Raw genomic sequence first — 16,513 nt, forward strand, 5'->3', positions numbered from 1 at the left:
TTAGGGGACTCAGGCCCACATACACAGGTTCCCATTCTCCCCCAAACTCCTCCCACTGGGCTTTGTTAATGAGCCCAGAATTGCATCGAGCTGCTTTGTTGTTTTTGGCAGTCAGGTCTCCTCCATCTAGCATTTGGTTGCTGACTGAGCCTCAGTATAGCACTTTACATTTGTTTCTAGTATGTTCTATTTGTTACCCCAGGCCGTGTATTCCAGCTTATCAGTGTCACGGTTCTGTTGCCCCATCATATGTACTCCCCTCCCAGCTCCCAGCACTGAGCTGTTCCGTTCACGGCCCTGGACAGGCTGTGATCTTCTCCAGTGAGAGCTGTCATTTCGTTGTCATTCTGATTGCCCCGCTCTCCTCAAGATTATTAATTAGCAATTCCCACTAGCATTGACAAAAGTCTTTCACCAGTGTCCTCAATAGAAATACAGGCTACACAACAGGCTTCATGGTGGTCAGTCCCTTTGGGGCAAAGTTCAGTGTTGGTCACCTGATAAGACAGTCAGCACCCTGGGCAGTGGCTTTATTCCAGCACTGGATATGCTCAGGGTCATGGCCTTGAAGCACTTTCCTGACACACATCCCTGGCATCTGCAGAAGTGCTCTGTAATTATGGTTTGAGCTGCAGTATCCTGATCTGTTACTCTTCTCTCATGAGCTGATCTCACCAACAGTTGTGTGCGCTGTAAATATTTTTTTGAATTAAATTGAATTAAATCTGAGTTGGCATCTGAAATATTATCTCTGAGAAGTGGATAGTCCAATATTGAGCTTTCTTTTTCCCCTGTTTATAATTGTCTCTTCCATAGTCTTTACTGTTTAACCTTGTTAATAGAAAAGTTTATAGAAGTAATTGTATATATTTCTGTCCTCAAGGAAATTTTTGAAAGAGAACCTGTGGAAGATAAACATAAACATAAGCAGAAAACTATATTTCTCAGGTGTTTTTTTTTTTTTTTTTCAAATGTCCTTCTCCCTTTTTTAGCATGATTTATTCTTGATTTCTGGGGTGACAGTGGGGGAGGGATCATAAAGGGCTCAAGAGAAGATGGAGCAGATAGTTTTGTTTGTGTGAAGTGCAACCTGCATTTTTCAAGTGTTTAAACACATCTGTGGGAAGGTCTTGCTGAAAGTGTTTAAAATGTACTTGAGGTAAAATTGCTCTGCTTCCCAAGGACCATCCGTGATGATCATGAATTGCACATCCACCCAGCATCGGTCCTCTATGCGGAGAAGCCGCCCCGCTGGTAAGCCCCCTCCTGCCCGTCTGCTCTGTCAGCGCACTGAAGGGAAGGCCTCGTTCTGGTTCATCTCTCGGTCCCCAAAGCCTAGAGTCCAGGTGCCCAGTATGTGTTTGCTGACTCTGGTCTTCAGAGAATTTCTGCTCTGTCAAGGATCCCTTTAAGCCAATGGTCTTATTCCTCTGCTTGCTGATCCCCTCAGCAAACATTCGTGTTCACCCACAGACTAGGAGCTCTGTCCTCACTCTTGGTACAGCTGTGCAGAGAGAGGAATCCAGGTCCCATTCCACAGCCCAACCGAGAGCAGATGGACTCAGTACCTGGGGAGAAAGGCTTCTGTAGAGGGATGTATTTGATAGGTGGCTGAGGTTCACAGTTCCATGGGCCAGGGTGTAAGGACTGGCTTCAGGGAGGAGATATTAATCCTTGCTCCAGAAACTGATATGGCTGCAGGGTGTGGCATGCGTGATCTTAGTTCCCCAACCAGGAAATGAACCCCTGCCCCTGCAATGAAAGTGTAGAGCCTTGGACCACTGGACTGTCAGGAAAGTCCCTGGAAACTGATATTTATATTAATATATGCACTCTTAAAATCTGGGGATTTAAATTACCTTCTTGGCTCGGCTTTTTGGTGTCTGTTACCTCAGCCTCAGGCAAACTCCCCCCCTCTTTGTGTATGTGTGTGTGTGTGTGTGTGTGTGTTTTGACAGCTTTATGGAGATATTATGTAATTCACATACATACAATTTATCCACTTAACATGTATAATCCTTTGGCTTTAAATACATTCACAAGGTTATACATCCATCACCACAATCAATCTTCTCATTAGCCCATGAAGAAAACTTTTAGCAGTCATTATAACTCTGTGGATGTAACCCATATTCCTAGTAAGATATAGAATGCTTTCATCTCTCTAGAAAGTTCCCTTAACAGTTAATTCCCAGCTCCTTTCAGAATCAGTGGGCCTTAGCTTCTCTTTCTGCATTTTCTAATGAAGTCATTAGACTCTGTTCAGAGTTCAGAGTTCTGTAAACGAAAGCATAGGGAACCAGAAGGTTCAACTGAGATGTCCTAGAAATCACGTGGGACTTAGAGTCTTCTCTGTGAAATGGACACACTGGTATACCAACCACTCAGGTCATGAGGCTTAAGTGAGCAACATGAATGCATTTGTCTAGTGTAGTTCCTGGCACACAGAACAGGTGGATGCACGTTAAAAGTAAAGGGGGAAAAACTTCCCATCTGTAATTGTTGTGGTTATGATTCTAATTACAATATATAGGAAATTAGCTCATGATTTCTTCTTGTTTCAGGGTTATCTACAATGAAGTTATCCAAACCTCCAAGTATTACATGAGAGATGTGACCGCCATTGAGTCTGCTTGGCTGTTGGAGCTGGCTCCACACTTTTATCAACAAGGAACGGTAGGAATGAACTGAGCCTGGCCCCCCAAACCACGTGTTACCTGTCTCTTCATATTTTTATATACATTTATTTTTCAATGTAATGTCCTAAACTTGCCCGCCCCCCAGTCGTACATAGGTGAAAGGCCATTACCATAGTCTCAGATTCTTCTGGGTAAAAGCACCATACTGTTTGCTCATGTGACACTTAAAATGGTCATGTGCATTTAAAAATAAAATCTCTCCAGCTTACACGATAAGAAAAAGAGAATGTATCTTTAGGTCTTCCCCTCTCCCTCTACCCTTCTAAACCATTTCCAAAGAAATTCTGTGACTCTTTGGACCATGTTCACAAAAAGCAGCACAAATACTCTGATGAGGATTGCTTTGCCAAGACTAAATGCGTGTGCAAGCTTAAACCTATGGCAGTTTAAACACATGGTGGGGCATTGCTGTGTATACAGTATATGCTTTTCTTCCAAGGCAGACATGTGCATTAACTCAGCATCTTTGTCATCTCTGATCTATTTTGTTTTTAGACTGTTTTTCTACCTCATTATGGGTCACATTTCCTGCTTCTCTTGTCTAGTAATTCTTTGTTGTGTGCTGGACATTATGGGTGGTTTGTTGTGAAGAGTTGAATTTGTTGTCCTTTCTGTAAAGAATATTGAGTTTTTCTAGTAGACAGTTCATACTGGCGGTCAGTTTAATTCTACCAAGACCTGACTTTAGTCTTTTTCGGGCAGGTGTCTAGTAGCCTTGCTCCCTAGACATGGACTTTTTGATGTCTCAGCTGAATGCCTGGGATGTTCAGTGAGGCCTTTGCACTCTGGCTGCTCAGACCTCCAGTGTCTCCTCCAAACCAGGTCACAACTCCCCAGTACCTGTTCTTTGCCAGCCTTATGGAACCTTGGCCCGCACCTGTGCAGCTTAGTATTCAGCCAGAGGCTTAAGGGTCTCTGTTGATTCTGGAGCTCCTCTTTCCTGATGCCCTGTTCTATAAATTCCAGCAGGCACAGCAGCTCTGAACTCTGATCTGTTTCCTCTCCCTAGCTATACTGTTCTCTATTTAGGATTCACTTCCCTCTGACAGGGGCTTCCCTGGTGGCTCAGATGGTAAAAGAATCTGCCTGAAATGTGGGAGACCTGGGTTCGATCCCTGGGTTGGGAAGATCCCCTGGAGAAGGGACTGGCAACCCATTTCAGTAGTTTTGCCTGGAGAATTCCATGGACAGAGAAAACTGGCAGGCTGTAGTCCGTGGGGTCTCAAAAAGTTGGACACGACAAAGTGTGGAGAGCCGTACAGAGACCTGGAATGACTATAAAGTTCACTCACCTCGAGTGTTTCCTTTTTCTCAAGGGTTACAGCCCGTGCTCTCTGTTACCCAGGACCTGAGAATTATTGCTTCAGATATTTTGTCCAGCTTAACCATTGTTTACCACAAAAGGGAAACCAAAACCTGTTACTTCATCAAAGCTGTAGCCAAACTGCAGTGTTTTCAGACCAAAATATGGCTTCATTGGTGCCTTTTAAAATTGGGAGAGTCCACATTAAATATGGATTTCAAGATTCTCTTGAAAGACATGTTGAATTTGCTGAGTTTCTGAGCCTCAGTTTGCAGCAGGGGCTGAGGAATGGCACCTCTTTCTCCAGGTCCTGCCTCCCTTGTTTATCTCACTTGCTCGACTCCTGGAAACATTTGAGTTGTGATCCTATAAAGGGAAGGATCTTTTCATCCCTCTCCTTCCAGCAATGTCAAGGGAAGTTGTCCTTTTAAATCTTTTTGATATTTAAATATTAAACAATCAAACAAAAAACATTTCAAACCTATATAGTTCAACTTCCTGTATCCCCATCCAGATATTTCAGCTAAAAATGAGATCAACTGCAGGGATTGATAAGAATGCAGTGTGTTTTCTCTGCTGCGTTGGGCTGATAAGAATAAACCTGAAATGAAGGAAAACCTTCTTTCACCAAACCTCTCAGGTGGAACGCAGCAGACTTCAGAAGTCCACAAGAGCAATTAGAAATGCAGACCTGAGCTTAAGGAGAATGGTGCAGTTTTAAGCCTGTTAGCGTACCGAGAGGTAGGCAGTTAGAGAAGAGAGACTCTGAAGTTGTCTCAGGTTCATTTAGACTCTGGGAGAACAGAATTAACCCAGAAGTAGAGTCATTTTCCCTTCTCACCTCAAAATGACAGTTTTTCTAGGTCAAACCCACAAAGTTAGAGCAGACTGCCCCAGGATTTTGAAGAAAACGACAATGCCAGATTTGTCTTTTTTTTTCCTCCAAATGTCTGTTTTTCAGCTCATCTGTTCCACTCTGATGACTGCTTGTGATCAGAGTAATTTTAGAGAGGCTGGGCTTGGAAATCACCTAGTTCAACAACCTCATTGTGCAGGCGAGGGCCCTAACCCTCTCCCATCCCAAGAAACTTAGTGAATGGTGAAGTCGCTCAGTCGTGTCCGACTCTTTGCAACCCCATGGACACCAGGCTCCTTCGTCCATGGGATTTTCTAGGCAAGAGTACTGGAGTGGGGTGCTATTTCCTTCTCCAGGGAATCTTCCCGGTCCAGGGATCGAACCCAGGTCTCCTGCACTGTAGACAGACGCTTTACCATCTGAGCCACCAGGGAAGTCCCTCCTTAACTAAGCAGTCCAAAGGCACTTCTTCTGTTAACTTGTCCAGAATGGATTGATTTCTCCAAGAGCCCAGCCGCTCTTCAGCAGCTGCCCGTGCATGGCGGAGGGTCCTTGGCTGAGCGCAGCGAAGTGCCCCACGGCCATGCACAGCCCACAGGTCGTCCCCGGCTCTGTTCCTGGCATCGTTGGTGACTTTCCATTACCAGTGTTCTTCAGAGTGTTGCTCTTGCCCTGTTAAGAGGCCTGAAATGGCCCGGAGTCGGCTTTGTTTATACACAACATTCTCTTCAGAAATGAGCACCAAAAATGGCCCCACAGGCACGATGACCTCATCCCCATTCCTAAGCCAAGGCTGTGGGTGTCTTCCATTGGTGAGCGGGGTCACATCAGGTGAAGTGCATGGAGGAGAGAATTAGGAGGCATTCAGCAAGACCCACAGCTGGAGAGGGAAGGACGGGGGACCTGTCCAGAGATTTGCCTTTCAAGTCCTCAGGCTTTTTCTCCTGATTCTGAGCTATCTGGGATCGAGGGAGAACCCTCTTCACCAGGGCCTTTGCTGGAATCTATACTGGTCCTTTCTCAGCCATGGGCTTCCCTGGTGGCTCAGACGGTAAAGAATCCGCCTGCAATGCGGGAGACCTGGGTTCGATCGCTGGGTCAGGAAGATCCCCTGGAGATGGGAATGGCATCCCACTCCAGTATCCTTGCCTGGAGAACTCCACGGACAGAGGAGCCTGGCGGGCTACAGTCCATGGGGCGCAGAGAGTTGGACATGACCGAGCAACTAACACTTTCTTCTTTCTTTTCTCGGCCATAAGTGGTTAGACAGTGTGACGTCCTGCAGCTCATTTGCACTGCGTCCTGCTCCCTCAGCCCCCCATCCTGTCGTGCTTGGTGGGGGGCTGCGTCTTCTGCGCCTGCATTCTTTCAGGCCTGAGGTTCTCTCTCGGTGCTGGAGATGGCTGTCTGGAGGCTGTCTTGGATGTGCCAAGAGACAGGGTTTGGGCCCTGAGCGTGCTGGGGGCTGGCAGGCCTGCTCTGCTAGCAGGCGGGGCGTTGACGTCCCTCCAGTGAGGAGCCTGCTGTGTGAGGGCAGCACGCTCGGGATATCGCCTGCCTATTGGGTTAGAACTTATCGGGAGGGCATCAGGTCTGCCTCCGTTGTGAACAGAGGACCTTTATTCAAAGCTTCTGTTTACACTCCCTGCTTCAAATGCATACTTTAGGATTTCTCGTGCTTTTGGCTTTACTTCGAGTGTAAAGGATGCTTGTATCCCCCAATCCTATTATCCGATGCCCAGGATTATAGTGTTAGGCTTCCTGGGTTATTTACACTGCTAGAGAGTGACATTTCTGAAAGAGAGACTGGTCACCAGGCAGTGTCCTGTTCCTGTGTGTCTTCCCCGCTCTTGGGTGGGCGTCATGAGAGCAGGACCTTGAGCCTCTGGGGATGGCTGGCTAGGTTGGCTGACCTTTTTGTTCCCAAGGGAAGGGTACCTTCCCTTGACTGTTCTCAAGAAATTCTAGGAAACTCGAGGTGATCTTTGGCCTGAGGCCCTGAGCAGCCCGGCTCTTGGGCTCCAGGGCTGGGGCAGAGGGTGAGCCATGTCTGGCTGACAGCTGCCCTCAGAGCCCTGGGCTGCCCAACCTCGGCCTGTGTGGCTTACTGAAGCCCTGGTGCCTTTGTCCCTTGGGCTTTTTTCCTCCAAACTGTTGCCTGCGGGGCAGGGCGTTTACTGAGAAGGTGTGAACCAGGTGGAAGCTTGATTTGGTCACTTCCAGGGAATTGTGCTCAAGTCTGCTTCCTTTGACCCACTCCAGCGCTGCTGTTTTCTCTTCTCTTGCAGCACCTGTCCCTAAAAGCCAAGAGGGCCAAGGTCCAGGACCAGTGAGCAGAGCTGGCAGCCGCTGCAGGGGCTGCTCGGTGTCCCCTCCTCCACGCTGTCACCCCCGGCCCAGGGCGGACAAGCTGGCGTCGGCTCCTGTGGACCCGTCAGCAGCTCTACAGTGGGCTGCAGCCCGTTCACGGCCCCCTCCTGCCCGCTCCCCTCAGCATCTGCATTCCTCGCCGGGATCTGGAGGAGTCTGCCTGGGCGGGCGTCCTGCTGCGCAGGAGTTGGAAAGCCCATGCTCTTGGCTCACCCAGCACCCTCCCTGGTCCAGCTTGCCTCTGCCACCAGGCATGAACTCCAGCCCGGCTTCATGGGGAGCAGGGAGGAAGGTGGGCTGCTGCAGGCAGAAGCACCACGTGGGGTGGGCAGGGCTTTGCTGGGCTGGCCTTGCCCTCCCTGCTGGGACCCCTCCTCTATTGACCAGTGAGGCCCTTGGCCAAGTGTGGACATGGCACATATCTATGATGAGACCCTGGAAACGCCGCGGATTTCTGCCAGTCACCCAGGGGCGTGTTTGGTGGGCACAGGGACTCTAAAGTCAAGCAGCTTCTGTTTTCCCTCTGCCCGTGTTCCTGTTTGTCTGTGGTCAGGAGATTTGCGAGGATTGGTGATCAACAGGGAGGACCCGTGTGCACAAGGCTCCTTGGCTTCACAAGCAGCTTAGCTTCTCCTCCACGCACGGTACCATGTCCTAATGCCACTAGAGACAGCTCATCAGCTCGAAACCCATCCCAGATCCTCGGTAGCAGAAATTCACAACCGATAGAGGCTCTAAGCTTCTGTAGCTCAGGAACATACTCGTCGTTTGTCTGCTGTGTGTTTGCTTGGGTTCTTGGGAGAAGGCGGGGGCCCTTCCAGCAGGCACTGGTGTCGTCGTCCCCCGGGCTGCTTGGCTGCGATGACGTTTGCAAACACATAGCTTGAAAGTTTATTTTTGTACCGATCTAGTTTGGATGTGCCACTTTTGGCACCAAACATGTATGTCATTTTTATTTCTGTTTTATAAACATGTAAATAATAGTGGTAACTTGTTAATAATAGTAAACCTTTATACTTAAAGTAAATGTAGTCCCTCCCATCCGTGTTTCTCCTGGTCTGTATTTTAAGACAGTCCAGTGAATTCTTCCAAGTGAGCACTTGACATCAGCTGAGAAACCAGAGGCTTGGCACACGGCAACTTTGGGGTCATGTGGGCACAGGAAGCCCGGTAGAGCAAGATCGTGTGATCAGATGCCCTCCAGACATCGTTAGAGCAGACATGGGATGTTGTTTATATAAAGTCCCAAAGAAGTGCCAGTCCTTACCAGTTCCTGATTGGGATCCTTGTGGAGAAAGGCTAGAAATGCTTTCACAAAGCCTGAATTTAGGACCAGGGCTGATCCTGTTGAGCTTCTGTTGGGGTGGGAGGAGGCAAAGGGGCAGAATCCACATCCTCTGGGGGCGAGACCACAGATCAGATCAGGAGATCAAACAACAGTCCGGGGTGCAGGCTGGAGCCAGCAAGGTGTCACTGGCCACCTCTGCCTGTGGGTCCCATCTGTCGCCGCCTCTCCACCTCTTGGGCAGCCCCAGCATGGCAGGCCTCCTAGCATTGTGCCCTGTGTCACATTGCAGCCCCTCGTGTGTGGAGATGGATCATCACTATGAAAGGCCTGTAACCGCGAAATGCCAGCCTTGTTCCCGGGGCCCCTTTGCACGTCTCTGCAGGACCACGTGACCTCGTCAGAGAGCGCTGACTCAGCCGGGCTCAGAGGCCAGCAAGGCCCGATGGCCTGGCAGCTCCCAAGACTTTGTCCCCTAGTCGTTCCACAAGAATGAGCCCTCTCAACAGGCGCTCAGATACCATTAGTGACATTTCCACGACTTTGCAGCGTCTTCCTTCTGAAGCCAACTGCTCGTGTTGGGCGGCGCAGGGGAGTCCACGCTGGGAAGTGGCATGGGGCGGTGTCGTCCTGAGGCCCAGGGATGGGCCCTTCTGTGCTCGCTCATGCTCTGCGGGTTCTGTGCTGAAGCCGGTCTCCCCGAGGGCTGGAAGGCGCCATCACAAGGAGGCCCCTGGGCCAGGCTGCGCTCCAGCCCGTCCCTCCATCCAGTCTGCAGACACTGGCTGAGCACCCGGGCTGTGTGTGTGACACAGGAGTGGGGTGGAGATGCTCAACAGCACGTGACGGTGAGGGGACCCGCAGGGAGGCAGGGGACAAGGATGATGGTGGTGAGAGATGGCAGAGGCCGTGGCAGTAGTTGGAAGCCAGTCATCCAGGAAAAGCTTGCTCTTAACAGGACCCTTGTGAACCCTAGAGCGTGCTCACATTCTGCTGCCCTGTGTGTCCTTCCCCCCTCACCCTTTCACTTTGGCCGTGAACGTGGAGAGTCGCCCAGTCCCCCAGCTCCTGTCTCCGGCACCAGCTTCAGCACCAGCGCAGCCTGTGACCGTTGCTGCTTGCTCTTGGCCTCGGTGCCAGTCTGGGTTCCCCTGCCATCCTTCCCTGTTCTCAGCACTACTCTCCAGGCCCCAGTGCTGATGGCTTCTGGTCAGTGTTTCATAGGGTTGAGTGGTGGGGTCACAGGTCTGAGGAGCCTCAATTTGGATGACCACAAGGCCCCGTGCTGGAACTACAGGACCAGATCGCCAGTGGTGGGACCTGGGAGCCTGCAACTTGAAGAGCTCCAGCCCGGATGATTCTAATAATGTGGTGGCTTGGAGACCACCGGTAAAGGAGATAAGATGTCACAAGGACCTCAACCCAGGAAGGGAGGTGAGCCACCAGCTGGGCAGTCAGGAGGAGCATCAGACTTGACAGTTTTGACACAGGTTGTCTTCTAACCCGTACCAGGATCCACTCCGAGCCCATTGGCCTGTTCTGCAAAGCACTGGTGGTAGAATGCAACTCCTGACAAGTCACGGTGGTGGGCACCAGTGTTAGCCCACGAAGAGTTTTCCTGACGTCTCTCTCCAAATGGTGAGCATTTCATGGTTATTCTGTATAAAAGATCATCCCATCCTTTTGTCTTTTTTTTTTTCTTTTTTTGGTGCTAAAATGTTCTTTCTTTTAGAAAATAATAGTGATATTAGATGGTAGCTTGAAAAAAATGTTTTCCTTGGAAAAATAAAATATCAACACTCTTGCAGGGAACTGCCCTGGTGCTCCAGTGGTTAAGACTCCATGCTCCCAATGCAGGGGGCCTGGGTTCAGTCCCTGGTGGGGGAACTATGATCCCATATGCCTCATGGCTTGGCTGAAAAAGAAAAAAGAAAAAAAAATTGTATGAGTTTCCCCATTAAAAATTCATGGGGCTTCCCTGGTGGTCCAGTGGCTAAGATTCTATGCTCCCAGTGCAGGGGGCCCGGGTTTGATGCTGGTCAGGAATCTAGATCCCACGTCACACAACTAAAAAGATCCCGCGTGCCACAGCTAAGATTTGGTGCAGCCAAAATAACAACAACAACAGAACTGGTTGATGAAATCCCCAAATCCAGGAACCACTACTCTGTGGGCTAGAGAGTACTGTGTGGGCCAGCTGGCAGCTCAGCGCCAAACATCGAATCTCTGGGAAGAAGGAGCTGCCTTGTCAAGCAACGGGATTGCAAGCGGACTTTTGGAGCAGCGGGGATCTGCCTGTCTTCACATAATTGGAAGGATTCAAGGTGGCAGGACTCAGCCCCCAGGTTGCTGACTTCAGCTTTTGATAACATCAGAAATTTTCCACCCTCCAGTGAGTGACTCACCTGGATGTTTCCTCAGCCTTCCAACCTGTTTGTATGAAGTACAACTTGCATGCATTTTTGGTGCCTGGTGGAACCCTGGATTTCCTACATTTCATCTATTGGTTCTGCCATTGGAACTAGAAATGGCCTATCCACCCATTTCATGCTCAGCTGGCCACTGTGGGGCGGGTAGCTAGTCGGTGTGTCCTGGAGGGAGTTTGTCCCTGGGTCCTCAGGGTCACTGCTCTGTCTGGTGAACAGGCTGTCTCCGTGCCTGACAGAGGGATGCCAGGGCATCATTTTCCCTGGCCCTGTGGTCTATGTGGCTGCAGCCTCATTGTGGGCTTTGCTGAAGGCAGAGATTGAGCCAGAGGGGCTGGGTGATGCACAAGGGAGTTGGTGTGGTGTTGAAGGGCCCGGGGGAGGATGCCCAGAATCTCTGTAGCCAGGTGAAGGCCGAGCATGGGCCAGGTGAAGGCCGAGCATGGGCTGCGGCCCACGGCCTGTCCATTGACTGAGGTCTGGGCGGTGGCTCTGAATCCAAGCACACTGGCCAGTCTTTTCCTTGGCCCTAGACTGATGGGTGAACTGTTCCATGAGCCAGAGTAGCCCCGGGCCCTGCCTCTGGCCCAATGCGCCCGGACCCCAGGCTCCCAGGGCAGGACCTGGCTGGTAAGGGGTTCCCAGTCTGCCTTCAGGTGCTTCCTTGGAGCGTTTTTCTCTCCATTTCCACCTGCTCTGTTTTCAGGCTTGAAGCACCATCAGGTTTGCCTAGGACCGCTCTGTCTTTGCTCTGAGCTCTTCGTTTTTTGCCTTCACATGTGTATACTTTGTCCTTTTGGCCTTTACCTCCCTCACTTCTGCATTATTTCCCCTTTTACCATGAAGCTTTTACAAAAAATATACGTATATGTGATTTGGTTCATGTTGATACTGTTTTAAAAAGCATTTCTACCTTCATATTACTTTTTGGTCTTCTTTATACTTGTTTCTAACTTATACTTTTAGGTTAAAAAAAAACTCATATTAAGTTTTCATTTTTGTTCTGTAAATATTTTCTTCCATCATTTTCATTGTCTCATTTTAACCTGTTCTTTTTAAACTTATCTTAATTCACTTTCCATTTCCTTTTACTTCTGTTACTCTCTTCTCTTACATCTTAGTTTGCTTAATTGGTGTCCATGGTTGGCAAAAGGCCTAACTGTAGGTGTGAGAGCAGGAGAAAAGATGTTTGCAATGGTTAAAACCAACAAAGGATTCACTGTCAAGAATATACAAGGAATATGCAATAGTAAATAGATAACCCAAGAGAAAAAAATGGGCAAAAGGGAATGAACAATTTATAGAAACAGACCCGAAAGTCCACCAAATCAGTGAAAAGCTGTTAGAGTGAATCATCAGAGAAATACAAAACTAAAGCACCAATCCAATATCAGTTGGCCCCCATCAGCTTAGCAAAGGTGGGTAATGACAAGTGTTGGCAGAGACATGGGGACCAGTGGAAAGCCTCCTGGCACAACTCACTGAATGAAGTAAGCACCTGTTCCCCAATCCAGACATCCCACGTCTCGATCAATGTTCCCAACAAAAGTCTCACCTGGGTCCTTGAAGAGACACGTGTATGGATGCTCACTCACTTTAGTTGTGGTGAGAGGGTAGTTGTGGTGGAGGTGGCAGGGGTTGGGGGCAGGGTGGAGGAGTGTTCATCACTGGGAGAACATGCAGGGGAAATGTCAGTAGTTGATGTCATGGAGTAGACGAAGACTTTTCAAGCCACAGACAACATGTAACACAGACCTTCAAAACAGCTGAGTGAGAAAAGTTAAGAAACAGATGGGACAGTACCATGTACAGACGTTACAAATATATTCACACAAGAAACAACAGAGTGTTGGTATAAACAAAAAGATGTACGTTAGGAGGGTTGCCTGTAGGGGGTGGAGGGGAGAGGATGGGAGTGAGGAATGGGGATAAGAAAAAAGAACAAAATGAAATAAGGGGGGATGGAAGAGGCACTCCAGTGTTCATCTGCAAGAGGCCTTGGTTTTAGGCCAGGTAGCTTTCTTATTCTAGGTCCCAGGCGGGTAGAAGGCATGCAGGGTTGGCCTCACGAGTGTTGACCTCAGTGGGCCTGCTGCTGCTGCCTCCCAGGTCCGATCCCCGAGGAACCTCTTTGATCCTGGACGTGATGCTCTGAGGACCACCATGACCTGCCTTAATGCTCACATTCTCCATCACAGTGCTTTCCCACTTGCCTATTTTTCTCATTGTGATGCCCTTTAAAAAAAGTGTGTATTTATTTAGCAGCATCAGGTCTTCGTTGTAGCACAGGATCTTCCTTGTGGCCTTTGGGATCATTCACTGCGGCCGCGGGCTTCTCTCTAGTTGCAGTGTGCGGGCTTCGTTGCCTTGCAGAATGTGCGATCTTAGTTCCCCAAGTGAAAGTGGAAGTGTTGGTCGCTCAGTCGTGTCCGACTCTTTGTAACCCAATGAACTGGAGCCCCCTCCCCCCCCCCCCCCCCACGCTCCTCTGTCCATGGAATCCTTCAGGCAAGAATACTGGAGACAGAAATGGGTTGCCATTCCCTTCTCCAGGGGATCTTTCCGACCCAGATATTGAACCCAAGTCTCCTGTATCTCAGGCTACCATCTGAACTACAACCAGGGATCAAACCTGCGTACCCTGCATTGGAAGGCAGATTCTCAACCGCTGGAGTGCCAGGGGAGTCCCCCCCTGTTGTGATGCCCTTTAAAAAAAAACTCTACATACCCCAGCGTGGAGTTGGCCATTTTCATTGGCCATTGGAAAGCTGGCAACAGCAGTGGGCCTTGGATGACCACCAAGGAAAGTAAGGTATGCAGCCCCCCTTGGTCGCTGTCAGGCCAGGCAAATGAATTCACTGGGAAAACCCTTCCCAAATTAATGAATAGACAGACTGCCAGAACAGTGGGTAGCTCATGGGATTCATCTGGGCAAAGCTTAGCTGGATTTCCAAGACAGATTACTTCCTCATGAGTCCTTCCTGATGATCCGCATCCTTAAGATGGAATTGATGCTTTCAGTCCACGGGGACTGTTGTCCTCCATTTCAGCTCCTGGCACTGTGTTTCTGGAAACTTCTCACCCTCAGAGTAAGCCTGGAGGCTACAAGGAACAGGATACGTCAAGGCTTTGAAAATCTTTTGATGATCCTGATCACCCCGAGGAGCTCAGGAACTTCAGCTGTGTTTGCTGCCCCGAGGTGGGGCTCCCTCTCCCCTTGTTATTGGCTTGCTGGACATTTAGAACCAGTTTAGTGAGCACTGATGCCTGATTTTCCAAGAATTGCCTTGTAGGGGGAGAAATCTGGCCCAGGTTAGCGTGGCAACATGCAAATTCAAAGAGGCCACCAGGGAACTTATTAAATTTAAGTCTGACTCTAAACTTTTCATTGCCTGGAGAAAAGGGTATTATCACTCATCCTGAGTGTTCCTTACTTGGGCTACAGACTCGGAAGGAGGAAGCATTACTTGTCCCAGTTACTGAGATTCTGGAGCCATTTACCTGTCCAGGAGTGGGGGGTGAGGTCATGGAATACCAGCTTCCAGAGAAACAGAGCAGGTTTCCTGTTGCCAGCTTTATAAACCAAAGTCAGCCCTCCTGAACGATGATGATGCCTGGCCCAGTTCTGAGGGGGTGCCAACGGGGTAAAATTTTGACATGTGATCTTGGCCAATCGATTAGTCTCTTCCAGCTGGAATTAGGATGAAAGGTTCCTGCTTTCACCCAGGCTCCTCCTGGCTGCTCTCCTGGTCTGTGCCCAGTTGGCGTTCTGACACCCACTGGGTGTGAGAACAACTCTTGCAGGCACAAGCCGTGTCTCCTAAGTGATGGGGGCAAGTGCCCTGAAATCTGAGTCAGAAGACCTGGATTAAAAACAAAAACAGCTCAGCCATGAAATGAAAGAATGCCATTTACAGCTACATGCAGGGACTTAGAGATTGTCCTACTAAGTGAAGTAAGTCAGAAAGAGAAAGAAAAATATCACAGGATATCACTTACACATGAACTCTGAAATATGACACAAATGAACTTATCAGAAACAGACTCACAGACATAGAGAACAGACTTGTGGTCGCCAAGGGGGAGGAGAGTGGAGGCGGGGACTTGGGGAATAGCAGATGCAAATTATTTTACAGAGAATGGATACACACAGGGAACTATATTCAATGTCCTGTGATAAACCATAATGGAAAAGAATACAAAGAATGTATATGTCTATATAACTGAGTCACTTTGCTGTAAGCAGAAATTAGCACAACATTGTACATCAGATAGCTTCAATAAAAAAGTAAATTCAAAAGTTAAAAACCCTTTTACTGCAGTATAATTTACATATAATAAAGGCTCTCATTTTATTTGGATAGTTCAATGGATTTTGACAAATACACAAAACGCAAATGGCCATCAAAGTCCAGTATACACATTTCTATCCAAAGACGTCCCTCAAGATCTTTTGTCATCAACCCTGCTCCCACCCCTTGCCTGCAAGCATTGTAGTATGCTTTCTGCCACTGTGCATTAGTTTTGCCTTTTCTAGAATGTTATCTAAATGGAACAATTCCAAATACACTCTTTTGTATTTGAAGAAGACCCCCAGTCTCACAATCAGACAACTCCATGACCCTTGGTAAGACACGATTTCCGTCTTCATCCCAGTTTCCTTCACTGTACAATAAGGATAATAACTTAGAACCTCAGTCAATCAAGTGTGCTGGTGCTGGGGCTCTAGAAAGTTCCCAGGCCAGGAGCTGCTCAGAGACCAGGGCTGTCTGCTCTTCTCAGCAGGACCGTGTCCCAGAAGGCTCCCTCATGCCCCCTCCCTGCACACCTGTCCTAGCCTCCCTGGTGCCATGATCGGCAGGCCCCCACACCCTCATCAAGGAGGACTCCTTTTATTTAAATAAGAGAGGTTCAAAGACACCCCAGGAAAGAAAGGGATGTAGTGATGAGGATCCCCCAAATGGGCAGAGGTGGCCAGAGACTGGGCAGAGGGAGAGATGACTGTGGGAGGCATCAGCGGAGGCCTGGAGTAGGGCCTTACTGACTCTAGGGCTCAGTACCCTGGGACTTCTCAAGGGGAGCAAGTGTGAGCGGGAGATGTGTGGGGCTGCCGGACACTCAGATGAGTGGTGTATTGACGTCTCCTTTGGATAAGGCCATGGGAGATAACAGTAGTGAACACATCCAAGTGCTTGCTCCCTGGGGCTCGTGTGCTGGAAGATAATCGCACATTCAGGCTGTGCCCCATCCTTAGCCAGAGATGCAGAGGGTCCTCAATGTGGCCCTGAATTCCATCCAACAGCGTCGGTCTTGTTAATCCACTCAGCATCTGTTGTTGTAGGATGAGGCTGTGCTGCCCTCTGCTGGCCACATGCAGGCAGTGCCAGCCCAGGCTGGGCGGTTCCAGCCTTGCAGCGGGCTGAGGTGGAAAAGGAACCCTGCTCTTGGTACCTTGCTTCCGTCACCCTGGCAGAGCAAAGGTCACGGAGGGGCAGGGCAGTGTGAAGAACCCTGCCCCAGTGCCCCGATCTCCTTGTCGTTTCCTGCATGCCCCTTTCTTCCCTATAAATGCCT

General features: G+C 49.2%; 1 protein-coding gene across 1 annotated transcript in view; it reads left to right on the forward strand.

Moving 5' to 3' along the window:
- The window catches only part of DHX35 (DEAH-box helicase 35), a 67,524-nt gene extending 59,178 nt beyond the window's left edge, over positions 1-8,346 (forward strand). Inside the window, exons 20-22 of the mRNA XM_065921997.1 lie at positions 1,183-1,254; positions 2,565-2,676; positions 7,147-8,346. Of these exons, the coding sequence (XP_065778069.1) occupies positions 1,183-1,254; positions 2,565-2,676; positions 7,147-7,191 (229 nt within the window). The 3' untranslated portion in view covers positions 7,192-8,346. The remainder of the gene's footprint in view (positions 1-1,182; positions 1,255-2,564; positions 2,677-7,146) is intronic.
- The last annotated feature ends 8,167 nt before the right edge of the window (positions 8,347-16,513 follow it).

Source organism: Muntiacus reevesi, chromosome 2 (assembly GCF_963930625.1).
Source record: "Muntiacus reevesi chromosome 2, mMunRee1.1, whole genome shotgun sequence".
In the NCBI taxonomy this organism is placed as follows: Eukaryota; Metazoa; Chordata; class Mammalia; order Artiodactyla; family Cervidae; genus Muntiacus; species Muntiacus reevesi.